The sequence below is a fragment of the Tursiops truncatus genome, chromosome 4 (genome assembly GCF_011762595.2).
Source record: "Tursiops truncatus isolate mTurTru1 chromosome 4, mTurTru1.mat.Y, whole genome shotgun sequence".
NCBI lineage: Eukaryota > Metazoa > Chordata > Mammalia > Artiodactyla > Delphinidae > Tursiops > Tursiops truncatus.
The window spans coordinates 34,290,945-34,318,755 of record NC_047037.1 but is presented as its reverse complement, the minus strand read 5'-3'; the positions used below and the strand labels follow the sequence as shown (position 1 = coordinate 34,318,755).

At 34.0% G+C, this 27,811-nt stretch overlaps 1 protein-coding gene across 6 annotated transcripts in view; it reads left to right on the top strand.

Moving 5' to 3' along the window:
• The window catches only part of DNAJC13 (DnaJ heat shock protein family (Hsp40) member C13), a 122,755-nt gene that overhangs the window by 31,517 nt on the left and 63,427 nt on the right, over positions 1 to 27,811 (top strand). For 5 of the 6 annotated variants that reach the window (XR_012331351.1, XM_019934166.3, XM_073803815.1 and 2 more), the window contains 20 exons: positions 724 to 765; positions 3,444 to 3,644; positions 5,947 to 6,153; positions 6,245 to 6,340; positions 6,711 to 6,802; positions 8,132 to 8,298; positions 8,407 to 8,486; positions 8,569 to 8,738; positions 9,190 to 9,289; positions 11,410 to 11,517; positions 12,226 to 12,381; positions 13,126 to 13,182; positions 15,236 to 15,357; positions 17,650 to 17,725; positions 18,033 to 18,128; positions 18,895 to 19,038; positions 22,278 to 22,360; positions 23,772 to 23,925; positions 26,614 to 26,717; positions 26,803 to 26,962. Coding sequence is in view for 5 of the 6 variants with exons in the window: in XM_019934166.3 (XP_019789725.1) it covers positions 724 to 765; positions 3,444 to 3,644; positions 5,947 to 6,153; positions 6,245 to 6,340; positions 6,711 to 6,802; positions 8,132 to 8,298; positions 8,407 to 8,486; positions 8,569 to 8,738; positions 9,190 to 9,289; positions 11,410 to 11,517; positions 12,226 to 12,381; positions 13,126 to 13,182; positions 15,236 to 15,357; positions 17,650 to 17,725; positions 18,033 to 18,128; positions 18,895 to 19,038; positions 22,278 to 22,360; positions 23,772 to 23,925; positions 26,614 to 26,717; positions 26,803 to 26,962 (2,415 nt within the window). In the remaining variant the exon portion in view is untranslated. The remainder of the gene's footprint in view (positions 1 to 723; positions 766 to 3,443; positions 3,645 to 5,946; positions 6,154 to 6,244; positions 6,341 to 6,710; positions 6,803 to 8,131; positions 8,299 to 8,406; positions 8,487 to 8,568; positions 8,739 to 9,189; positions 9,290 to 11,409; positions 11,518 to 12,225; positions 12,382 to 13,125; positions 13,183 to 15,235; positions 15,358 to 17,649; positions 17,726 to 18,032; positions 18,129 to 18,894; positions 19,039 to 22,277; positions 22,361 to 23,771; positions 23,926 to 26,613; positions 26,718 to 26,802; positions 26,963 to 27,811) is intronic. The other variant, XM_073803814.1, reaches the window with a different exon arrangement.

Below are 27,811 nucleotides of genomic sequence, written 5' to 3'. Positions count from 1 at the left end.
GTTAATAAACTAAATTTCTCTCTTCTTTTTCTTAATGAAACAGTTACATTAAACTACGAATATTAATGTTCTGAGTCCCTGTTCCCACTATGCTTATTTTTTTCTTATTGACCCTTAACTCGACACTGTGAAACTTTCACTTTTTTCTTACTGATAGGCTGGTTAATCCTTTATATTTGATAGTTTTTAAATACATTATACAGAACAAAGCAGTTTTACGTTTAATTAATCTATCCTGTTTTTCAGTAAAATTTCACACTTTATTGAATATCCTTAAACTATAACTTTAATAACATTTTTTGTAATAGATTTATTTATTTATTTTGGCTGCATTGGGTCTTTGTTGCTGCACACAGGCTTTTTCTAGTTGCGGCGAGTGGGGGCTACTCTTTGCTGCAGTGCAGTGGCTTCTCTTGTTGCGGAACACGGGCTTTAGGCGCATGGGCTTCAGTAGTTGTGGCGCGTGGGCTCAGTAGTTGTGGCATACGGGCTTAGTTGCTCCGCGGCATGTGGGATCATCCTGGACCAGGGCTCGAACCTGTGTCCCCTGCATTGGCAGGCACATTCTTAACCACTGTGCCACCCGGGATGTCCCTAATAACATTTTTTAATATCAGGGTTACCAAGTTAGGATTTTAACTTTGGATAGAAAGTACTGAATTGAAATATGAGTCTTTCTTACCAATCTGTGGTTATAAACTATGCTTATATCTTCTCTTTCAGAGATTTAGAACTGATTTTTCAGAAGGAAAAATCACAGGAAGGGCAAGTATTTAACATTTATTAATATCTATCTTTAGTATTTCAAATGTTGTGCTTTAGAAATCATTCCATGAACTGTGTGTTCCCTTTATGGCAAAGTTAAAGGGGAAAAAAATGAAACAACTTTAATGTCTCCTGATATCATGTGATAGAGAGATGAGTGTAATTTAACAGGAAACTCAAATATGAATAATTAGACTTATGACTGTTACTGCTGATAGTTGGGAAAAAATCTTCAGCTAGAACTCAGCATTAAAAACAATGCTTCATTCACGAAGTCTTTATTCAGTATTCTGAAACAGCAAGAGAAGCTTCACGCTGCTGATAATACTTGTTAGACCATGCAATAGTTGTTTGGTGTAGGAGATTCCTATTTCAGAAGTATTAAAGTTTTAAGAATGTTTATGTATTGAAACTGTCTTATTACATGTTCTTGCACTGGATCTGGCCAATAATGAAGCTTTGCAGGGTGCACTGACAGCTTTCAGGAAGCTCATTAGAATTTAACTTTTCCAGGCCTTCTCTAGTCACGTTACAGCAGCATTTAAACTAAATCAGAGTCTTCTGGGGATGGTAAATGGGTGTTGATACTTTTTTCACTCCCTTGAAATAGGGGGGTTGTAGAGTAATGTGTAAACTCATAGCACTGTCCAGAACGCTAGCCTCTGGCAGAAGGCAGGATCTGAACTCTCATATGCTGGCAGCACTGTTCCCCTGTTTTTTTTAAAAGCCCTCACGCATCCTGTATATAGATGTTCTATTCCTGTTTTAGTGTCCCAAAAGCCTCACTGATCTCAACTCAAGCAATTGACTGGTTGCCCAGGAGCCATTTAAAATAGCTTAATGGTGTTTGGTGAGCTGCTTGTTTCTTATACATGATGAGGCACAATCAGATTTATATAAATCATAATTTGGTATGCTTATTTTAGTTATTTTATGTTAGTGGGTGAGTTTTCTGTATATCTTGTCTGTTTGGAAAACAACTGCTTCCAGAAGCATACTTAGAGATTTTGTTTATAAGCTTCCTTTTATATCCGTTAACTTCAGCAACTTAATACTTTTCAAAATTTTGTGGTGAAAACAGTATCCCTAGAAGATTGCCTGAAGGACAGCAATTTTACATAAGTTGAATTTGGCCTCAGGCCTCTCATTGCCCCTGGATATACTCTAAATCAAGGTCTCTCAAGACTGTCTTGGCCTCCACAGTCCTGAAGGACAGTGATTTGTTTCCCTTGGCAAATCTCTTTACTTGACAGTTGATTATCAGCTGGAGGAATGGAGAGTATCCTGTGCGAGTGGGCTGTGGGGCATGTAAACCAGCATAGTTGGGAAAAGCACCACTTTTTGTGGCCTCCCTTCTACCCCCACTTCTGCTGGAAAGGTGTGGCACTGCTCCATCCTTTAGTTCAGAATCAAGGCTCTAGATATATTCTTGGGTTAATGCAGGCCTTTTTGTCTTTCAGCAGAATTCCTTTTATGAAACCATAATGTGCATGATGCCATAGATCAGTAATGCTGAGGGGATTGATGTGGTATGATCCTGTGAACTTCATTGCTGGGTTTAATGTTGGAGTATTAGCGGAGGTGTTCATTATCTAATGCCTTACTGTCTTTTCTGAACACCTGCAAGAGAATTTTTCTCTTATTTTAGTATTAGAAATAGTTGTACTCTTGAGCAGCAACCAGTTTATTTTTACCTTAAGAATCATGTAACTGACCATGTGTTCCTCTTCATATTGATGGGTAGAAAACTTTGTGGTCTTTTTGGGTAGACAAGGGAATGTTCACTACACATCTGACATTTTGTTATCCTTATTTTCTCTTTACCTCATTTTGCCTTTATTTTAAATTATTCTATACACATCATTTTAGTTAGCAGCCTCAATTAAACATTTTTTTCTTTTTAAGAGTAAAACTGGGTAGTAAATGGATGTTGACCATTGTAATTATTTCTGATACTAGGTACTTTAATTTACAAAGGAATGTTCTCTAAATGGAATTTTACTTGCTAATGAGATCAAACTTCTAAAGATGTTTCCAATGGTGTGATTAGAAAAGCCTACGGTGTTTAAATTGAATACTGTAACAGCCCTGAAATGTGACTTAGCTCTTTTCTATATCTAACTTGGTTAAAAGAAGCATAGGGACCTCAGCTCAGTGCTCTGTGATGACCTAGATGGGTGGGATGGGGTCGGGGCGGGGGGAGATCCAAGAGGGAGGGGATATATGTATAAATATAGCTGATTCACGTCGTTGTACAGCAGAAACTAACACAACATTGTAAAGCAACTATAATCTAATTTTTAGAAATCCATTAACAAAAGTTGAAATCTTTTCTCCAATAGAACTCTTGAAGAATAACATTTCTATTTAGGATTTCCCTAAAAAAATTTTTTTATAGATTTGCATAAAGGTGACTTAAAATTGTTTCACAAAATATTGTAACCCAAACCTTTGTTAATTGTAAAAGGACATACTGTCTTCAGTTAGCATGAGCATTCTTAATTGAATAAACATAAACCTCCAAATGTCTAAAATAAAAATGATTTTAACAATTTGGATAGTATCTCTACATATTTATAGTTTTTGGTTGTTTCAGTAGTGACTGATAAGTTAAATGTAACTGTGTTTTATGGTAAACTTAAATATGAATCTAAAAGTATTATTATCTTTCTCTCTAGAGATATAACTGCTATAAGCATCACTGGAGTGATATAAGAAAACCTGTCATTTTGGAAGTAACACCAGGAGGCTTTGACCAAATTAATCCTGCGACCAACAGAGTCCTCTGTTCCTATGACTATAGAAATATTGAAGGCTTTGTAGATCTCTCTGATTATCAAGGAGGGTTTTGTATACTTTATGGCGGATTTAGTAGATTGGTAAGTAGTGTTTTTAAAAAGCCATTTTAAAAGGGACATAACCGTTTGAAGGACAGCAGAGTTAATTTTGAAATTTCCTGAGTCCTCAGGGAGGAAGTATGATATGTATTATGAGTGCAGGCTTTGGTATCAACGAGACCTGAGCTTGAATCCCAATTTGCAGCTCTATAAAATGAGGAGAGTAATAGGTATGTTAATAGGTTTTTGTGTTTTGGATCGAATCAGATAATCTATGTAAAATGCTTAGCACAGTGTGTGGCTTAATAGTCAATAAATGGTAGTTACAGTTTTATTTTCATTATTATTAATGTCTTACCTGAAAGTTTCTAAGCTTTCTTTGAAAAGGTATTTTAAAATCTTTTTTTTAATAGTCTTCTTTCCTTCGCCCAGCTATTTGTAATCTGAATATTCATTGAAACTTCAAATTTGGAATTTATTGCATGTTTTTGTCTTGAAATTCTGAATTATATATAAATTTTGGGATACGGCAGAATGCCCTGTATGTTGGCAGTAGAAGCTGAGCTGTAGAAGATGACCATCTTTTTTTATAAGAAACGTCCTGCCTTAATTAAACCCCACATCTCAAAGATGAGCATTAAGAGGGTCCACATGGAGAGGCTCAGCTGAACTTACTCTCAAGAATCCTTTCTCTTGAGAATTTTAATTCCCATAGCTACCTTAATGTCCTGGGAACACTACTCCAAGATTTAGTGTTCTGTAGATAAATTATCCATCCCTGGGTAACAGAGCCAGGGCAAGTCTTTTGGATATACAAGAGGCTAGAGGGTAGCAAAAGGGAAGTAAAAAGAATGGTGGGGCTTCCCTGATGGCGCAGTGGTTGAGAGTCCGCCTGCCGATGCAGGGGACACAGGTTCGTGCCCCGGTCCAGGAAGATCCCACATGCCGCGGAGCGACTGCGCCCGTGAGCCATGGCCACTGAGCCTGCGCGTCCGGAGCCTGTGCTCCGCAACCGGAGAGGCCACAACAGTGAGAGGCCCGCGTACCGCAAAAAAAAAAAAAAAAAAAAAAAAAAATGGTGGATGGGGTGAACAATCTGACTTACAAAATATGTTAACTCTTCAGAGTTACAGGCCTTTACTCATCCTAGATTTCACTGCTTACCCAGATGATGGGTACCATCCTAGTGTCCCTCATCTAGGAATGTATATGTAGACATTTTGTTACCTCTGAGTCTAGACCCAAAAGGTGAAGGCCCAAAGAGAAAATTAGTTCCTTCTCCCACACTAAAGCAGCCTAAAGCCTGCTGTCATAGTGCTGTCCAAAGGTCTTTCTCTTCCCTGGGTGGTGGAAATTTATAATGATTAACACCTTGGTGGAAAACATACCTAATTACAGGAATATGGCCTCACAGACCTTAACAGAATCACAGTAATTCACCAAGCCTTACAATGCATAAGGTAAACATTAAGGATAAGAATTGCCAACATTTTTTATTGCTTGATGGCATCAAGCACTTTTAAATTTTAATCATCCACTTTCTAAGCATACTGTCTGCCTTTTAAAAGACACTAGCTAAAATGAGACATTCACTACAAATATGAGACCATGACAGATCCATTCAGCAAACCTTCATCTGGTACCTGCTGCATCCATAGTGACTAGATATGCTGCTGGGAATAAAATGAGGTTTTAAAACATGATCTGATCCAGTGTTTCTCAGCAGGGTAGTTAGTGGCATTCTGGGCAGGACAGGTCTTTCTTGTGTGGGATTCTCCTGCCCTGCCCTTCACGGGATATTAAGCATTTCTGGCCTCCAGGTACCAAATGCAAGTAGCAATATATCCTTAACCTTTGTAATACACTCTGGAGGTTGGTTTGTAATATTCATAGGCCAATGACTTGTAAACATTTAAACACTCTTTAAGGTAATCTTACAAGAAAGTCCACTATATAAAAACAGACGAAGTCAGAGCTACCTTAGTTGAAACTGGGAATCCTGTCCACATAGTACCCACGCCCTGACTGGACTTAGCTGGGGTTCCTGGGGCCTCTTCTGGAAGCCCCAGAGCGCTGTTTTCCACGCGGTGATGAGAACCAGACTCTGAGAAGTTAGGAGATAATTTCTATTCAGTGATTATTTTGCCAGGCTCTCTATCTCAGACTTTGTGATTTTAATTTAATAATAGTATTTCAGCCACAACACACTGCTTATTTACTTCTGATAAGATCTACCTTTTTTTGCTAGAAGTGCCCCTTCAGTCACTTTCCTATGAGCTGATTTCACTAAGGTCACATTTTAGTTATTTCAACGCTGACTTTTTAAATTTCAAAATTTGTGCAGCATTTATTTGCATCAGAACAAAGAGAAGAAATTATCAAAAGTGCAATAGATCATGCTGGCAACTATATAGGTATTTCATTGCGGATCAGAAAAGAACCTTTAGAATTTGAGCAATATTTGAATCTTCGCTTTGGGAAATACAGCACTGATGAATCCATCACATCTTTAGCAGAGTTTGTAGTCCAAAAAATATCACCTAGACATTCGGTAAGCCCATATGTTAAAAGTAAAAATTTGTTCATCTGATTTTGACATTTTTCTTCAATAATTTTTTAATATGTATCAATTTTGTTTGAAGGAACCTATAAAAAGAATTCTAGCACTTACAGAAACATGTTTAGTGGAACGTGATCCAGCAACCTATAATATTGCAACATTGAAGCCCTTAGGAGAAGTAAGTTTCAGCAATATTAGCTTAAATGAGATTTCTCCTTATTGATAAATTAGAATAATTTTCTTTCTATTTTAATGTTTTTTAATACCTGAAGAATAGGAAACAGGAAGAATCTGTATTCTTCATTGTATTTACTGATCTTAGAACAATGAATATTGCAAAATTTATTTTCCAAGTATACAATGAAAACTTTTTATTTGATATTGTGTGAAAATTTGAATGAGACTTTTAAGTGGCTCTTAAAGTCTGATATTATAAACAAGTTACATCTTTAAATATTGACTTCTGTCAGCTAAATGATGTGTAGTTTTTCTAATGAAATACTGTAAAACTAAATGTCTTCGTGGAACTTGTGTTTTATTTTCCTTAGGTATTTGCATTGGTTTGTGACTCAGAAAACCCACAACTTTTTACCATTGAATTTATAAAAGGCCAAATACGGAAATACTCTTCAACAGAAAGGTATTTTTTAAAATTCATCTAGCTTTTAAGATCCTCGTATGTGCAAGGCAAAGTGCTTCATTAAAGTGCTTCATTACATAAGTTACATTAAAATTATGTAACTTAGGAAAAGACAACTCTATTTTGTTGCATATGTAAAATGTCCTTCATTTAGTTTTCAAGTTTCTAAAGAGTATAAAAATGGTGACTTGATTTTAAATGAAAGGATGAAAAATAAAGTGTATTTCTGAAACTTACACTTTTAAAGTATTTAAAAAATAGCACCTTTCACTTTCATTCTTAAATTGTTTGGGTAGTGGCAGCAAGTTACTTTAATATAAATATACTCAATGAAACTAACACAGCATTGTAAATCAGCTATAATTGTGTGCAGGTTTTGTGTGGATGTAAGTTTTAAACTCCTTTAGGTGAATACAAAGGAATGTAATCACTGGATCATAGGGTAAGAGGATGTTGAGTTTTGTAAGAACTGCCAAACTATCTTCCAAAAGTGGCTGTACCATTGTGCATTCCAACCATTTTGCATTCCAACCAGCAGTGAATGAGAGTTCCTGTTGTTCCACATCCTCATCAGCATTTGGTGGTGTCAGTGTTCCAGATTTTGGCCATTCTAATACTGGTGTTGTGGTATCTTGTTTTAATTAGCATTTTCCTGATGTCATATGATGTAGAGCACCTTTTCATGTGTTTATTTGCTGTCTGTATATCTTCTTTGGTGAGGTCTCTGTTAAGGACTTTGGATCATTTTTTAATTGGATTGTTTTTCTTGTTGTTGAATTTTAAGAGTTCTTTGTATATTTTGGGTAATAATCCTTTATCAGATATGTCTTTTGTAAATATTTTCTCCCAAACGTGGCTTGTCTTTTCATTCTCTTGATGAAGTTTCTTGAAAAAGTAAAACTGTAGAGACAGAAGGAGATGAATGGTTGCCTTGGGGTGATGGAAGTGTACAAAAACTGGTTTGTGATAATGATTGCACAACTGTACAAATTTACTAAAAATTACCAGACTGTACGATTTAATTGAATGAATTTTGTGATTTGTAAGTTATACCTCAGCAAAACAGTTAAAAATCTTAAAATTAAAAAACAAGAAGAAAACGTTAACACTCCATGCCTTTAGTAACTCATACATGGTATGTAACAGCAAAGTGAAGAGCTAGTATTGGAATGTCAGGTTCTCTCCTAATGCCACTGTTCTTTTTAGCTTCCCTTGTACCCAGAGTGCCCCCCTGAGCAGGTAGCCTGCTAAAGGGCCTATGCTCCCTTCTAAATCAAAATTTTCCTAAATTATCAATCCTAAAACCTTTTTATTTTTAACCTTGCTTAGAGATTCCTTATTAGCAAGTTTGCTGGATGGAGTAAGAGCCTCTGGTAACAGAGATGTTTGTGTAAAAATGACATCAACTCATAAAGGTCAACGATGGGGGTTACTCAGCATGCCCGTTGATGAAGAAGTAGAGAGCCTTCATCTCAGATTCTTGGCTACACCTCCAAGTAAGTATTGATTTAAATGTAATTTCATTTGCATCCATCTACTTAACAATAATTTAAGAAATATAATGCAGATCTCTAAATCTTTTTGAACATTTCATCTCCTTACAGATGGCAACTTTGCAGATGCTGTATTCAGGTTCAACGCTAATATTTCATATAGTGGAGTTCTCCATGCTGTAACGCAGGATGTAAGATAAATTGTATCATAATATGTTCATTGTCATTAACTTTTGGTATGGAAACTTCTTTGAACTATTCTTCCTTACCTAGGGTCTCTTCTCAGAAAACAAAGAAAAACTGATCAATAATGCCATAACGGCATTATTGTCCCAAGAGGGGGATGTTGTTGCTTCCAATGCAGAACTTGAGAGTCAGTTCCAGGCTGTGAGGAGGCTTGTGGCTTCCAAAGCTGGTTTTCTAGCCTTTACTCAGCTTCCAAAGTAAGTTGCCTTAATTTTTTTCTTCAGAGAATTTGAACAACTCAAAATAGCAAATAATCAACAGTTTACCTCTTTATATCTGAGTAAAACCTGATACCTTTTAATATGGTGATATAGTAGTTTCTATTCATGAGAAATAAAAAAGGAAGGTGAATGGAAATGATATTTCTGACTTATTTATCCATTCACCCGTGATATTACTGACTCTGTTTTAGTGAATTTGAATGGGAAATTTTATGCCTTTTAGTTTTAATTAACCTTAAAAAAACTCTTCCCCTTGAAAGAAAAAAAGTATTGTGATAACTGATATGTTCCACAGATGGGATTCAGAATATGTAATTGCTATAGTAATGCAATAGAAACTTAAGATGATTTATGTTATATTTTAATAATAAAATAATAGAATAATGCTCAGGCATTGCTACTATATGCTGTTGTTTTGTTCTACAAGGTTTCGGGAGCGTCTAGGAGTGAAGGTAGTAAAAGCACTCAAGAGGAGCAACAATGGAGTAATCCACGCAGCCGTTGATATGCTCTGTGCCCTCATGTGTGTAAGTACTAGTGTTTTTCTTAAGTAAACTGATTTTGTTTAAGTTGACTGATGGTTTAAACTTCCACAAATCCAGATTTTCATTGTACCAATTAAATTCAGTGTTTCTATATTTCCTAACTTGCTCTCATAGCAATCTACTTATTCAAATAAACATTTGTTTAGCATAAACTAGGCACCATGCTATGTACTAGAAATACAAAGATGTTAAGGCAAAGTTACTTCCTTGAAATTGCTAACAGTTTAGTAAGGTAGGCATACGTATACAATATAAAGTAGTAGCAGCCATGGGATCTGTAAAAAGCAGCACTTAATTTTGGTTTTGTGATGAGGAGAAGATAAAAGATTCTAAGCCAGTCTTTCTGGAAGACATTACCTTGATCTGAATTTTGAAAGGCAGGCAGGTATTTTCTAGCTGTGAGAAGACTTTCCTAGGAAGAAGGAATAGCATGTGCAAAAGCATATTTGGGAAGCAGCAAATAATTGAATATGACTGGATCATAACATATGTATGGGGGCACATGGGATTAGGAGTTATAGCTAGAGATGTATGCAGAGACAGCCATAAAAAGCCTTTTGTATCAGACAGAGAAGCAAGATTTGTATGCTTTAGTAAGGAACAACTGAAGGATTTTTCAACAGGAGTGATAACATACCATGTTTGAATTTTAGAAAGCTCATGGATGGTATGTGGAGTGTAGATTAGAGGTCAAGTTAAGAGGCGGGTAGAGCAAATTATCATGTGAGACATGAGATGCTGAGGTAGGATGGGCTAAAGAAGGCACATTTGAAAGCTGTTTGAGAGGTAAAAATCTAACTTGATGACAGCTTGTTGGGGGGGAAAAGCAGCTGTTCAATATAACTTTCAAGTTTCTAATTTATCTCAATTTTGTGTAGAGTATATGAGACTTTATTCCTTATATTAAGTGTTTTTAGGCAGACTTAGTGGTATACAGTAAACATAAGTAATCACTTGTTTAAAACCTTATTTATTCCCCAAAGTGGATTTTATTATTTTTACTACAAATAATTCCATTAAAGAATTAGTGAGGGACTTCTTTGGTGATCCAGTGGTTAAGACTTCGTGCTCCCAATTCAGGGGGTCTGGGGTTGATCCCTGGTCAGGGAACTAGATCCCACATGCCGCAACTAAGAGTTCGCATGCCGCAACCAAAGATCCTGCATGCCGCAATGAAGACCCTGCACACAGCAACGAAGATCCTGCATGCTGCAACTAAGACCCCGCATGCTGCAACTAAGATCCCGCATGCTGTAACTAAGACCCGATGCAGCCAAATAAATTAATTAATTAATATTAAAATAATAATAATAAAAAGAATTAGTGGAATAACTAGAACATAAAATAACAGTAGTGTGAAGTAAACACATTGAGACCTCATTAAAAATTAGGTGTTTGCTGTGTATTTTACATGAATTATCTCATTTGAACTTCATAATAGTCCAGTGAGGTAAGTACTGTTATTCCCACTTTGTAGCTGAGGAAAATGAAACTAAGAGAGTTAAAATAATTTAACTGTATCTAAGCTTGGTTATAGTCAGTAGCAGAATTAGGATTTGATCTTTACTCTTAACTATCATGCTGGAATCCTTTTTATGCTCTTAGTTTATTCCAGCAGTCAAAAGACAATCATCTTGAGACAGGAAGTATTTACTGCTAATTTTAGTACTTACTTTTTTTTTTTACCTTTTTTTTTTTTTTCACAAACCCTTGTGTCGAGGGCTGACTTTCAATAGATCGCAGCGAGGGAGCTGCTCAGTACTTACTTTTAAATGCTAAGTTTTATCATTTCAAATTTATATTACAAACTTGGGGGAGGAAGAATGGATGTCATTTGCTTTTTAAGAAGGAGATCTGTGACTTTTTCTCTCAAAATTACCTTGTGCAGTACTATCTACAGTTACTTGTTAGGCAGATCATCCACGAAGTCTCATCAGACCCAGGAGAAATTATCACTTCTGCCCTCTTATCACGAGATTCCTTTCTGCCTTAAATTTTAAAGGCTATGGTTTTTAGTTCTTTCAGTGTTCAATGAGTACTCTTTATAAATGACTTTTGTGTGATGCCACTGCTTATGAATTATCACTGTTTTTAATCAATAGCCCATGCATGATGACTATGACTTAAGACAAGAACAGCTAAACAAAGCTTCTCTTCTCTCTTCAAAGAAGTTTCTGGAAAACTTACTGGAGAAATTTAATTCCCATGTGGTAAGTTATAATTAAATTTGTCTTAATGAGAGATACCATACATATTGAAAGGTATTGTGTAAGTACAGCATGGACAGTTTTTTGTTTTGTTTTTAAATTGTGGCCCTCAACTTTTGGTCAGTATTGGTTTAGCTTGGACATTAATAATAAAATAATCTGTTTTAGGACTATATCCATTTATCTGGAAAGGATAAGTTGCAAAGCCTTTAAATTTTTACAGTTATATCACAGATTTTTGCTTTTTTTCTCTCTCTTTAAAAATGTCATTATGAAATAAGTTGCTTAAAAAAAAACTGAGCCAAATCTTTGTTCCTCAGTCATTAGTAACAGTTTTGGAGATAGGCAGTAATATAACATCTAGAAGGAATATGAACAATTGCCAGAGTTTTGCAAGTGTTGTCCAAGATTGCTTATTATACAAATACACATTAACCTTAGTTATATATGTTTGAGGAGTCTTGGTTCTCTAGAAATTTGACAGAATTTTAATTATTTTCCCTTTGAGATATGGTAAGCACTGTGGATTTGATACATTAGTAAAACAAGTACTGCTTCCAGTAGTACTCAAGTTAAGAGTACTTTGAAACTCATGTAGGGAAATTAAATGTTTACTTCTAACATATAGAATAACAGAAAGAAACCCATTACTGCTATGTTTTAAGTGAAGCTCTCTGTACTAAGCCAAGGCAATATGTTACTTTGTTTCAGGATCATGGGACTGGTGCCCTAGTTATTAGTTCACTCTTGGACTTCCTTACTTTTGCCCTCTGTGCTCCATATAGTGAGACAACAGAAGGGCAGCAGTTTGATATGCTCTTGGAGATGGTAGCATCCAACGGAAGAACACTTTTTAAACTCTTTCAGGTGAGAGCTTATACTTTTATCAGATCACAACTAATCTAAGAGAACCACTTTTTGGGTCAGTTTGTTTTTAAAATAGTACATGTATGCTTCTGTGGTAATATAAATAAATATAGCCTAAGTACATTATCATTTTAGGACATTTAATTCCATGAATTTCATTGTGTTTCACATAGAGCTCTGTTGATAGCCTTTGACCACTATTTGACACTGTTGCCCATCTTTTCCATCTTAGAAGTAGTGAAAAACTCATTTTTTTTCTGTGGTAGACCCAAAGTTCCCTTTTGTAGTTTTTTGTAGTTCCCTACAAAATTTCCAAATAATAAGATGAGCTTTAGCAGGGCTGTTCGTAAGCAATTGAAAATATTTATTTCATATAATACCATAATATTTATTATGTACATGTGTGAATATGATATTTATATTTTATGTTTATATTATAAATGTTGATTTCTGTTATTTTAATACCATAGTTATTTGATATCATTCCAGTAAGTAGAATATATATTCAAATAAGTGCCAGCTGTTTTCTACTACTATAAACTCTTTAAGTATGTGTGAAGCTATATTGTAAGAATACCTAACATTTTTAAACCAAACTGTGAACTGACTTTGAGATGTAGCCTTTACTAATTTTATGGCTTTTATACCTTGCATAAAATTGTGTATCCCTCTTAAGAGCAACAGCTAAATATGTTGGGATAAGATTCTTTTATTCTATGATACTTTTCTCTCCCTATTTTGAAGCATCCTTCCATGGCAATTATAAAGGGAGCTGGATTGGTTATGAAGGCAATAATAGAGGTGAGAGAACAATTTTGAAATGTTAAACTTACTTGAATGTTGATTGGCTATTTTAACTTGGGCTGACAAAATTACCTTTCAGTCTTTTATGGAAAATATGCAGTTTTTCTGGGTAAGAAAAGTAATTTTAAATCCTTAGATTAGTTTTAAACTAGTTGCAGAAACAGTCCTCAATAATAAACTAAGAATTTAAAGTTCTTAAGTGGATTTAGAGCAAATGAATCTTTCTGGTCCTCCATTATTTGTTTGGTTTACTTTAAAAGAAAAGTTAGCATTTTTTCTCTCTTCCTCTTTTTTTGGGGATGGTGGTGGTGATGGTATTGAAACTTTAGGTACTGAGTTTATATGGAAATCTGTTAATGGAGTTAGTTTGTAGCCAAGTAGTATCAAATAAGTATGGTAACAAAAAGTTCCTCATGTTAACCTGCATATGTAATTAAGCTCTAGAGATCAGGACATACTATTGGTGGACATGAGCTATTGCTTCTCCAGGATAGTTGCTTTAACCTTATATGTTTTCTGGAAGATGAGATGGGGCTATGAATGTGAACTTACATACTGGATATTTACAATATCAATCTAATGGCTTTTGAATTCTTGTATTCTTCTATTGTCTTAGTAATAATTTGGTTAAAATGTAAGAGTGTTTGCTCCTTTTATCAAAAAATTCTGCCATTATTGCTCATAAATATAACAAGTAGCTAAATAATAAGCACAGAATTAGTATACTCATAAGCAGCTATTAAAAAAATTATATATAGACATTAGATTGATTGGAACATCAAGGTTTATTTGCATTTTTAGTGTATACATGCAGCTAAAGACTAATTTTCCCCCTCCAGCTAATGGGTTCTATGCTCAATATTAGCTTCCAAAGTAAGTACCACATCTCTCACTTACAGAGCTTGAAGTAACCAAGGACAGTTAGGACTGTGAGACCATACAAAAGTATCTTCCTGACCTTGATCCACTAATATATTGCCATTCATTCAGAAATATTTAATGAGTGGCAGGTATAACCAAAAAACCAACTTTGACTTCAGTGCAAGCCACATGTATCAGATTCGTAGCCAGTGACTACAGCCAGTGTCTGTGTAAGGCAGGCTTTATTTATTTACACTGAAATCCTGGCAGGTATCTTAAATTATTGTTTTCTGATTGCGAAAGCAGTATATGATCTTTTAAGAAACATTGGGTTGTTCAGAAAAAAACAAGAAAGAAATAAATCACCTGTATTTTTACCATCCAGAGACAACTGCTATTAGTATTTTGGTAAATTTCCTCTTAGACCATGTTCAAAATTATATATGTACATATACATACTATGTATATTTTATATACATACTACATGTTCATTTATGTCAAAGTGATATATGTACGTATTCATACTGTGTATATTTGTATACTTACTGCATATTCAGTTATTCTATTTACTTGTACTTTTTTTCAATAACGTGAGCATTTTTACTTTTTGACAGGTTGTCTTAAATATCACACTGCTTGCTTAATTCATAATTCTATGATTACCTTTGATTAATAGTTCTATCTGTCCTACCCTTTTGTCAAAGTGGGTCTAAATAAGCAGAGTGACATCAGAATAGAAAGAACTACCTCAACATCTCATCATTCTTTAAAAAAGATAAAGAATTGTATTCACCATGAAAATGAATATATCTTTAATAACAAAAGCAAGCCAGGTTTGCAGATGTCTTTGGTAGGAATTGCTGATTTCTGTGAGTCACCTCTCCCCTTCATTGGCTGATATTATATATACTAAGGGAATGAACCTAATTTTAATATTAAGCAAAGTATAATTCATAAGATAAATTTATCTGGGAACATTTAAACCTCATTCCAAAGGCAAATAATATTTTTAAAGTGACTTATACTACTGTTAGCTTATGTTATTTTTGGATAATTGAAGTGGCATTTTTAATTTTTATTATATTGTATACTGAATAATTTTATCTAGAGATGTAAAATTAGTTTTACAAAATCAGGATAGCTTGCTTTAGATTGTTGCTTTAGGGATCATCTTGCCCTTTTTCCAAAGGAAGGTGACAAAGAAATTGCTACAAAAATGCAGGAGCTTGCCCTAAGTGAAGGTGCCTTACCTCGACATTTGCATACTGCGATGTTCACAATAAGCTCAGATCAAAGGATGCTTACAAATAGGTAGGTTAAATTTAATTTGCTATAAGTTAACTTGCTGTTTAGAGAAGGGGTTCAGATATTATGTAAAACAAACAGAATAAGTCTTTGAATTACACAAATGTTTCATTTTCTTTTGATTCACCTAGTTCTTTTCCTTTCCTTATGGAAGGATTTTACCTAAATGATCATTGTCCCTATCCCTGCATAACTTGGGAGGAAAAAAATAAAACTGCTTTTTTTCCCCCCACTCTGCTCATCAGGCTCTATACCCATAGTCATGGGACTGGAACATGGAAAAGAGTGCCTAGTAGCTTATGGAACTAGAGCCACATGTCCCCAGGGTTTTTCTCCTTTTATTTCTTCCTGACCATCTTGCATGTAGATGACCCACCTAGACAATTTTCAGATAATTTTGGTCAGTTAGGTACTCTAAGAATAAAGAAAACTTTAATATCTAACCAGCCTAATCTAAGCCTATCCTAAATCTCTTGTAGTTAAACAGTTTTCCCTTTGGATTATCATTTAAATGATAATCCTTCAAATATGAGGAAACACATAAATCTGTTTACTCCAGGCTATATGAATTCCAGCCCTTTTAATTTTCTTTATAGTTTCTGACATGTGATCCTTTCCTATATCCTTAGCATACCATATTATTACTCATGACTCATATTAGTTAAAAAAATATATATAATAAATGTTTTAATCATGTTCTTTTTGACCTTTTGAAATAACAAATTGCTGACTTAGGGCTTACTTTGTTATGGAAATATAAATTGCATTTTTTTATCACCTGTGTTCGGTTATTGGATGTTGTAGTATGCTGCCCTGCCAATAGTTTTCTGCTGTTTATACTATTATAAGAAGCTATCTGCATCCCTTACTTGTAAATGTTAGTCACAAAAGTAGTCTTCTGTGTTGCTTGTGAGGATAAAAAATATAAAAGGAAGGTTATTTCCTTGGCCTACTGCCTTATTAGCAATGCTAAGCACCATCTTTCGTTACACTAGAAACTTTTTGATGTCTAATTCTATTAAACCCCTTCATGTTAGCCCTTTGCTTCTTGTGTTCCTTTTTATTATAATCAATTGCGTTCCCTACTGTGATCAATCACAATATTGAAAAGCTGTCAAATTATAGAAATACTACTTTTCATTTGCATTGCTTTATCTTTTACAAATTGCTGCTATAAAATGTTATCTCTTATCCCTAATTAAAACCTTTTTAGGAATCATTGGTATGATACCTACCAAATGCCAGTGAAGGAAATTACAAGTGTCATTACTTCAATATGTTAGCTTCCAAATAGGCATAAGAGTGAACAGTTTTAGTAGTTTTGTGTGTGTGTGTGTGTGTGTGTTTGTGTGTCAGAACAAAGCACAATTTGGGTTTTCCTATTGAACTTTTTTCTTCTGGGAATATAACATATAAATACGTAAGCCTGTAGATGGTTATTCCCCTCACAGATTTCATGCTCATTCTTATTGCAAATGGCAGTTGAATCCTTATCAAAGCACAGAATGGTCTGTGGTGAATAAAATATATACCCTGTTTGTGAGGAGCTTCCAGTCTGTGTAGCAGATATCATCGTGGGGATTAAGATTAATAAATGGCTAAATTACAGCTTCAACGTGAATCTTAGATTTTCACTTTGAACCGAAATGTGCTTTTAGCTCAAAAGTGCTTTAAGTCTTTGTTCAGACTCCAAAACTGAAAATATTTTCTCTCTCTGACCTTGTCAAAAAGTATATATTAGAACATAGTTGACTTTTGCTCATGTTCAGAATTCCAAAGAATTCCAGAATGCTCTGGTCACTATAGCAGGATTTGTTATACAAACTTAATTATATTATCAAGTCTAATTGTTTCCCTATCTTTAAAAGTGGTAAGAACCTACTTCTTCATGTTCAGGTCCATTGAAAATTAGTGAGTTCATCAAGGAAGCATTTTAGTTTGGAGAAAATACTAAAACGTTAGTAGTATTTGAATTAACTATCTCATACATCTCTCCAAATTAAAATATTAATTTTTAGTATTTAACATCAGAATGATTTTTAAAACTTTTTATTGGAGTATAGTTGATTTACAGTGTTGTGTTAGATTCAGGTGAACAGCAAAGTGAATCAGTTATACATATATCCACTCTTTTTTAGATTCTTTTCCCATATAGGTTATTACAGAGTGATAGAATGTTTTTTTGTTCTTTTTTTTTGTTTTACTGTAGTCTTATTTCTTATATTTTGTTCTTAAAAATTCCTTTTTGTTCTACCTGAGATAAAGAAGCAAACCTTTCTCAACGTCTGCTTTTTTCAGACAGCTGAGTAGACATTTAGTGGGACTCTGGACAGCTGATAATGTAACTGCAACAAACTTGTTGAAACGCATTTTGGTAAGTCAGTTGAATAACTGGAGAAATGTATATATTCTTGCCCAATAAAATTTCATTGATAAGTTGTCTATACTGTTAAGGGTTTTTTTAGATTATCTGTTTGTTTTTAATCTAAAAGATACTTATCAAAGGAGTTGTCATATAATAAATGCTATGCTTAATAGCTAAATCATAGTATTAATTTATTTGGGTTTTGAAGGCTAGGTGTTTTTTGTGTGTGTGTGCAGTTGTTTTGAAAATGGACTTTATATCTTGTTTTTTTTTTTTTTTATTTTTTTTTTATCTTGTTTTTGATTGTTGTTTTTAGCCACCAGGCTTGCTAGCTTACTTGGACAGCTCAGATCCAGTTCCTGAGAAGGATGCTGATCGGATGCATGTTAGAGATAATGTGAAAATAGCAATGGTAAATATGCTTGTCCTGAGTATCTTTTCGGGATGAAAGAGTACTTTTTTCTGAAACACATGTTAAATAGTAGTATTCTTTTAAAATTATTATTATTAACAGCTTTATTGAGGTAAAATTTACATCCCCCAAATTTTAACCTGTTTTTAGTGTCCAATTCTATAATCATTACATTTATGCAGTTATCACCACAATCTAATTTTATGAATAATAATAATCTTGTATTTTTTTTCTCTAACTCAGCATATTGGTACATTCACGAATGGATTTTTTTTTTAATTTTAAATGTATAAGGTGATATTTTGCACATAATATGTAATTGATAAATGTTGGTGAAGGTGATAATGTTGGTGATAAACGTTACTGAAAAAATAATTTATGTAGGGCTTTTTTTCTTTACAGAGCTATCTTAATTATTAATGTTGGGCTATCTTTGAGAAAATTACTTAACATCTTTCAAGATATGCTATTATAATAATGTCTTATATGTGTTCTTTTCCTGTCTTCACCCCACTTCTGTCTGCACCCATCTCCCACTTATATCTTGCCATCCCTCTAAAAGGATTCATCTTGAAAACTAGGTAGAAAAGTTTAAGATTTCTTGGACAAAATGTATAATTTGTTGTAGAAATTTTCACCTTGTTCTTTCACTATTTTTTTTCAGTATTCATTTAATCATGTAAAATAGTGCAACTTGGCTTTAATTAGATTTTTAAAATAAATTTGAAATTATAGGACTGTAATGGAATTCAACGTTATTTTATAGGATCAGTATGGAAAATTTAATAAAGTTCCAGAGTGGCAAAGACTAGCTGGTAAAGCTGCTAAAGAAGTTGAAAAATTTGCCAAAGAAAAAGTGGATCTTGTGTTAATGCATTGGAGGGATAGAATGGGCATTGCACAAAAAGAGGTAAAAATAAAGTCTTCTTCCGAATTTCTAGCACTTCCATATATCCTAGATTACTTCAATTGTTGCTGTTCACAAAAATGGTACAGATACTTTTGACCGAACACCTGAAGAAATGTCACTTAATTCTGATAATATTTTTATATAAATTTTTCTTAATTCATAGTTTTATGAGTCAGTGGTTAGGATTTTAGTTAGTTAATATAAAATTCCACTCTTTCTTACATAAGTTTCTTCCCATAACTTCCAGTTTCCAGACTTTTAAATTCATATGTATCTTTTTCCTTCCTTCTCTGAACTTTGTTTTGTAGCTAGACAAATAAAGTTGCCCTTCTTGTTTAGCTTTTTTATTGAGAGCTAGCTAGACAAGTATTTTGAAAATAAGATTCACATTGTTAAAATTAAATTTACTATATGTACTTAAATTTCAGTATTATTGCTCCTCAAATCAAAATCAGATCTGAAACAGTTTTAGTCTCATTTTTCAGCATGTGGTATGTGCTGCAGAACCTAATTCCAGTAATATTCATCCTTCTATCTAGGATGGAATGTGCAGTGGTTAAGAATGATTTAAGGTTTCATGTAAAAGTTGACTTGATCTCAGTTTTTGTTGACCACACTTATATTCTTTCCCTTTAACCATCTCTTTATTTATGGTGGCTATTTTCTTATTCAAGGAAAGTAATATAAGTAACTTTCTGAAACAAACATGTTTCTTTTGAATTTCCAGAATATCTAAACATAAGGCATCAGGTGCAACAGAACAGAAATATTATTGTCTTGTGTATCTATCTGAAATTGATACCAAAATTGAGTTCTTTAGAAGTTGAGCATAATGAATTAATGCTAATTGGTATGAGTGACATATGCACTATAAAGAATCATTAAACAGGCTTTCAGAGGTCTAGGATAGTAAAGAGAATACTGAACTTTGAATTGGTTAACCTACATCTGAGCCTGGTTCTGTCACTTACTACTAACCCATATGGCAAGTTATGGGTTTTCAGAATTTCACTTTCCTCTTTCATAAAATCAGAATTAACAGTACCTCCCTTCTCTGTCCTTTGGGGTTGCTTTGATGTACAAGGAAGTCAATAATAAAAGCACCTATAATAAAAGACAGTGCATGTCTTGTCATGATAATATTGCTGTAGCATTTGAAAATTGAAAGTCTGTAGATATGAAATGAATGATTTTCACAGTTGTTAAAAATTACAAGCTTTTGGCTTCAGGAAGTTAAACCCATTTCTGAAATAACAGTTGTTTCAAGCTGTTGGGTATAATTATACTGAAAATAAGTTTTTGGCATCAGATTTCATATATAACATTTATCCAGCATACACTTGAACACAAAGCTATTTTAGCTAGAAATGTGGATAGCATCTGTTATTTAAAGATAAAAAATTCAGAGGGAAAACAATGTATTTTTAATATCAATAATGTTTTATTGGTCTGTTGGTTTCATTTACATGAGGTGTTATCTAAAGTGCTGAGCAATTATTTCTGCCAGGATACTGTTTTCAACATTAATTTCTTTATGAAACAGTGAATAATCTTTGTGACTATTTTATTCGTAGAAATATTAACACCAAAATATCTAATTAATGAACCTGTGCTTTAGCTAAAGTCTGAAAATTAACCATTGTCTAGATTAACTGTTAGTCTTAAAATGAACTGCATTTCTTATATAATCAGAATGTTTAGGGAGTCAGTTCCATTTGTAGCTAATGTTCTTTGTTGGATTAATAATAACCTTTGGCTAATGTATAAAATTGCTTTTTTTAATTTATGTTATTTTCAGTTTATGGATTTGTTTAGCCAGTTAGAGCTTTTAACCTAAGTCTCTAAATCAGTCAGCTTAGTTTATGGAGAGCTGGTTGTCCTTTTTCTGTATAGTGTTTACATTTTCATAACTCTAGACTCCCAGCTTTTTGTCTTGAAGGCAGAGGAAATTGAAGAAAGTAGTACTTGATTAGAGGTTTTAAGGAAGGGTTTGTCATTAAAACTAAAAATATGAACTATTTATATACTTTGTTCAAGTCACCTAACATTAGTTTTCATGATAGTGTACAGAATTAAAATTTGTAGGGAATATTTCCTTAATTAATCAATGTTTTACATTTCAAACAGCATTTACTTTTTAAAATTTACTTTACCTTTTTTCTTTCTGTGATATCTAGTCTGTTTTCTTGCTTTATTTTATATGATTTGCCACTTCCTTAATGAAGTTACAGACTTTCATGTTTTAATCTATAACTACTTTCTACTTTTCGCTTCTGTCACATTGAGGATTAGAATTTTCATGACTGAAATATCTACACGTTTTACTCGGAGCAAAGATTCTTAACCTCCAGTCCATATATAGACTTCCAAGAAATCTTTGAAATCTTCCCCTCCATTGTAAACCTTATGTATGTGTCTTTCTCTGGAATAGGACCATAGCTTTCTTTGAATTCTCAAATGGGTTTATGACTGCCTAAAATTTGAGTCATAGAATTCAGAGAAGCAGGTGGGCCTTTTTCTGTCTTAAAGATGATTTATACTGGTGACATCCTTGTGGAATTTGTATAATAGAGATAGCATAGCAGATGTAGGCTCACTCTCTTATTTTTATTTCATTTAAATTTTTTTTTCCTTTTTTACAATTAAATTCAGGACAGAAACAATATGGTGAGTTTAAGTCCCTGCTACATGTGTGAAATGCATTAAACTGCCTGCATGTGGAGTTGTCTTTGATATTCTTTGTCTAGTAAATTAAAGTCTCACTTCACATGTGTCTGAATGTAGATACTTATTTCTTGTGCATTAGCTATTTCAATTTATACTTGCTCCTCTTGGCTTTGGTAGCAATTTAATAACCTATAATCTTTTGTGTTTATTGTTTTGCCATGATTTTTGTATTAACTGCATGTAAATGTTTAAAATAAGTCACCTCTTTTTGACTGTTACAAATTTTATTAGTCATCATTGTAAACTTTAACAAAATTTGGATTTAAAACAATAACTTTAGGCTACACGGAAAATATTTCAGCTACACTATAGAAATATATGCTGGCAAAGTATTATATTGTGATATAACCTAATATTCTGTATTCATATTTTATAGATTTTGTTTCATTAATTTTGTCTCTGCCAAAATTTGATGAAGGAAATGTTTCTCATCACTTACAAAGTGATGATATTCTGACTGAGCTTGTTTGGTAGCTCCAGATTGAGCACTATGAAGTTTTTTTCTTTTCCAGAATATAAATCAAAAGCCAGTAGTTCTTCGAAAGAGAAGACAGAGAATAAAAATAGAAGCAAACTGGGATCTCTTCTATTATAGGTAAACTTTAGGCCTCTCTTCCAATTAATTAAATTTGGTATTGCCAGATTTAATTTTTGGACAGTTGTTTTTTTGTTTTTGCCTGAATCTAGTGCTTTATGCTACAGGTATTTTTATGCTCTCAGGGTCAAGAATTATAACTGTTAAGATTGGTATGATTAGTGATGCTTTCATAAAATTAAGACCTTTTATAGAGTGTTGGTAGTCTGACGAGCCAAAGGTACTTTTAGCATTTTATTAAGGCTTAGAGATGGTTACTTTAAAACACTTTATCATGGCTTAGAAATAACTGTATTATAACTTCTTTCAGCCTTGTTGGAAATAGAGTCTTTAAAGAGTTGGGTGATGAAACCATAAGGAGACTTGTGGGAAATGGGTATCCAAGTTAGCTGACCTGATATACTTTTCCAGCCTTTCTAATATGGTAACCCTTCCTCCCCATCTACTGCTCCCACCACCTCCCCAGCACCCTCCACCTCAACACCCTCCCCACACACACAGTCATACACACATAGAAGGACTTTGGAACATTTTGGGGAGTTTGCAAAAACTTTTTTGAGATAACTCACAATACTCAGTCTGGAAGCTGACCTATTGATTATACCTTGGTTAATAAGGGAAAATATGTGCTTTGGGAACTTCCCACAGCACTTTAAAAGTGTAGTATATATATAATACAGCCTTCAGAATATGCCTTGGTTTTCTTCCTCTGGAATCCCTCAGTTGGGTTGTCCTCCCTAGAATTCCCTTGGAATTCTGGCATCAGACTTTTTAGAAGGATTGCAGTTTGAAAGTGAATGGGTATAAAGCCCACCCACCCCAGTTTAGACTTGAATTCAAATTTATTATGATAGTTAAATAATTTCATGAATAAAAGGAAGGTATTTTGAAAATATCAATCAGAGCTTGACAGTTTAGCAGTATTTTTTCTTGGGTAGTTTTTAAGGTTCTAATCTAGAATGTTGCTCATCCCACACATTTCATACTCAATTATCCAGAAATTCTTATCCCCAATATGTAACTTGATATCTGTTTATAATTCTTTTCTGACTGGAATTTATATTAGCAATAAATATTAAAATTGAAATATCAGTTCCTTGTTTTAAAATCCACACAGATTTGTCTTATAGTTTGGCTTCATTTTTTCCCCCATTTTATAATGAAAACTTTTAAACATACAGAAAAGGTGAAAGAATTTTACAATGAGCACCTGTATACCTGTGACTAAAATTCTACCATTAACCTTTTACTATACTTGCTTCACACAGTAGATTTTATTTTCTTTCTATGCTTGCTAAAGTTAATTAATTCCACTGTTTTGTTACTTATTATAAGTTGTAGTAGGGGAGATTTATAGATTTTTAAAACTGTTTATTGCTTCCCACTATTTTCTGATTACATGTATATCTAGGTTTGGTCAGGACCATGCCAGGTCAAACTTAATTTGGAATTTCAAAACACGAGAAGAATTGAGAGATAGTCTTGAATCTGAAATGAGAGCATTTAATATTGATAGAGAGCTTGGTAGTGCTAATGTGATCTCCTGGAACCACCATGAATTTGAGGTAAATTTTAATTTTCGTAATATAGTAGTTTTTTTTTGAAGCATGTATTAGTTTTGGAGTTTTTCTTTTTTTTTTAATTTGTAGTTGTTTGACATATATCTTTACCTTTCACTCATAATTTTATGAAGGAAATATTAGAAAACTTTCACTTTGCCTGAGACAAATGAAAAATTAATTTTGTTTAGTACCTCAGCTTTGTATGTGAAAATCATGTATGAGTCAATAAATTTGATCCTGTGCATTCTAGATCTGTTCCTTGCTTTTTTTCCCCTTTAAATTCTTTATTGAAACATAGCCTGTTCTTATTTCTTTTAGCTTGTTTAATAGACTTTTTGTGGTAATTTGATTCTGAATGTGGCCATTTTTTTGCTGCTTAATTAAAATACTGATGTGAAGAATGACAAAGTAAGAACAAGAAACATGTTGGTGTAGATAATCTTGTGTGTGTGTGTAAATTTTTATTATAGGTGTAAATTTGAGCATGTTTGTGACCCTGCCGGCTTTGCTGTTTAACCCAACTGCATTTCTTAAACATGTTAATGATTTGTTTTTGCTCATTCCCACCTCTTTGTGAAAACTTTCTTTTCTTTGGTTTTGGGAGTCTGTATTCTCTGGGATTTTCTCCTTCACTGTCCATTCCTCCTCCTTTGCTCATTTTTCCTTATTGCCCCAACTGCTAAATGCTGGTTGGCCCTGAAGGACCAGTTCTTGGGCTTCTTTTCATTTATATTTATTGCCTCAGTTATCTCATCCATTCTCATGGTTTAAATGTTTTTTATTTGCTGATGGCTTCAAGATTTTTATCTCCTGCTTAGACTTTCTTTCCTAGACTTCATACTTTTACCTTATAAATTGGATATCTAATAAGCTTCTAGAACTTCGCTGTAAAACTCTGCTCTGGTTCTTCCCTCAAACCTACTTCACTTTCAGTCTTTCTGATCTTAGATAATGGCTATTCCTTATTTTCTAGTCAAAACCTTTGACATCATCTTTTTTTCTTATGCCCCAAATTCGGTTCGTCAGCAAGTCCTATTCAGTGCACCTTCAAAATTTACCCAGAACCCAGCCCTCTTCTCTCTATGGGATTGTAGCAGTTTCCCTGCTTCCACCATTGCCTTTCTGTAATCTGTTATCAACATAGTAGCAGTGTGATCTTGTTATAATGTAAGTAGATCTTGTCCTTCTCTGCTCCAAGCCCTCCCTGGTGCTCTTATTGCTTCCCAACTCACTTAGTGAAAAGTCTGGGTCTTTAAAATAACTTACAAGGCAAGATCTGTAGCCCCAAAATCCAGCCATTGTTTCTTTGATCTCATCTCCTAATATTCTCACCATTGCCTGTAGCCACACTGGCTTCCCTGAAAACACCAAATTCATGTTCTTAATTCAAGGTCTTTCTACTTGATGTTCCTTCTGCCTAAAATACTCTTTTCTACAGAGAGCCTCATTTTCTTCAGGTCTTTTCCCGAAGGTTGTCATCTGAGTGGGCCTTCCCTGGCCACCCTGTTTAAAAATATAGCCCTCTTCTCTCTCTTTCTCTCTCTCTCTCTCTCTCCCTCCCTCCCTCCCTCCCTCCCTCTCTCTCTCTCTCTCTCCCCTCTCTCCCTCCCTCCCTCCCTCCCTCCCTCCCTCTCTCTCTCTCCCTCCCTCCCTCCCTCCCTCCCTCCCTCTCTCTCTCTCTCTCTCTCTCTCTCTCACACACACACACACACACACACACACCTGGCCACCTTGTTTAAAAATATAGCCCTCTTCATACACACACACTTACACTCTCTCTCTTTCTCTCTCTCTCTCTTCCCCCGCTCCCCGCTTTATTTTACTCCATAGCACTTACTGTCATCCAACTACCATAAGTATTTTACTTTTTTATCTGCTACGTCTGTAAGGATAGAACTTTTTACGTTTGCTTAATGCTATATCCCTGATGACTAGAACAGTACATGGCACATACCTTATATTCTTAATAAATGGAGTTGAACAAATTAAAACTCAGAATTTATAGGAAAAAAATGAAATGGATATACATATATATTTGATTTTGTATAGTTTATATTTTTAGTAAACAGCTGTTTTAGGCTTTGGAAAAAGAGTTTTGATAATCTAGTCAAGAAATTCCTTTTTACAGCTGCTTGCAAATCTTTGCTTGAGACAAACCCCAGTTCCCAATCAAGGGCTACTTCCTCACATATCACTTCCAGTGTGTAACCTGGAGTAATTGTACATACAGAGAGTGAATACTGTATAAAAATGTACCATAAAACGTAGTTGATGTGTTGGGAGATCAGAGAAGACCTGAAGTGCCTTGTGTGAGTTTGGCAAACTGTGTGTAGTGTGGGATCATTTACTTCTTGCTTGATTGTAGCCAGCTGAGAAGGGAAGGAAGCACGTTATCCTTTAATGGTGTTTTTAGTGTTTTCTTCCCTTAAGTCTTCATGGACACCATATAGTCTTGTGACAGTTTTTATCAGCAAGTTTTACATTCATAAAATTAGTGTGTAATTCTGACTCTTGACATTTAACTAATGAATTACCAGATATTTTAAGAAATGACAAACTTTTTTGTTAAAGGCTGTCTCATCAAGAAAAGAAAAAAACTCTGAACAGAAAGAATTTAAGAAGTGATTATGTGGAAATTGCCAATAAAAGTATTGTAAACTAAAATAATGTAATTTGCTTTTATTAATAAAGGTTAAATATGAGTGCTTGGCAGAGGAAATCAAAATAGGAGATTATTACCTGAGATTACTATTGGAGGAAGATGAGAGTGAAGACAGTGGATCAATTAAGAGATCGTAAGCTACTCTTCATATCTTGTTATGTTTGTTTTTACTGTTGGTTTCATGGCTAATTCTATTGTGAACATTTTTTTTAATCTAGGTATGAATTTTTCAATGAGCTTTATCATCGTTTCCTGCTCACCCCAAAAGTAAACATGAAGTGTTTATGTTTACAAGCCCTTGCTATTGTTTATGGCAGATGTCATGAAGAAATAGGACCTTTTACAGATACAAGATATATCATTGGAATGTTAGAGAGGGTAAGGATATCATTAAAAAATAACTGCTACTTGATAGTGTCATTGGAGTATATGTTAAATTTTCAAAGCTAAATTTAAGTTCTATTTGATCACGTCGCTGCCATAACTTTCTACATGAGTTTTTCTGTAATTTACATTATACTTCTTGAAATAAAAGTTAGATGAACAGTAAAATGACTAATGGGTTAGCGTTTGTCCATGTTGGTTTATTTTTTTCAGTTGCTGCTTTTGAACATCTTTAGCGACCTATTTGCCAATCTTTAATTTAAGTATGGATGAGCTGGACAGGTGTGTAAAAGAAAATAGTGACTTTTAGAGTTGAATGTTCTTTTGCAGTGGACATTTTGGAAAAATCTTAAATGATGCTAGCACACTAAACTTCAAAGTGTGAAAATAGAACTTTTTAGGACTACAACGATAAAGAAGGGGAACCTTGAGTTAGCACAGTTTTTTGGTGGGGGGGTTGGTTTTTTTTTAATTTAATAAAGTTTGTCATTTAACATTTCAGCAAGGTGGGAGAAGAACAAACAGATCAATTCATCCATTATGCAGCTCAAATTTGAGTGTTCCTTACCTGTATACATTTTACTCTTTCATTTGTATTTACATTCCTCTTACATTTAACAGTTTAAATTTCAGTGAACTGACAGAATCATTTCACCAATTTTTAAAATGGTCATCAGTGCTTGCTATAATTGCCTTAACTGTCAGTCATGCTTTGTGGATTAGAAAACTGGTTCTGAATAAGTTTACAAAACACACCCAGGAAATAACCAGATGAAAACCCTTATTTTTTGCTGTTACACGAGATTTCTCTATTGAATTCTAATTCACTCTTACTCCAGTGAA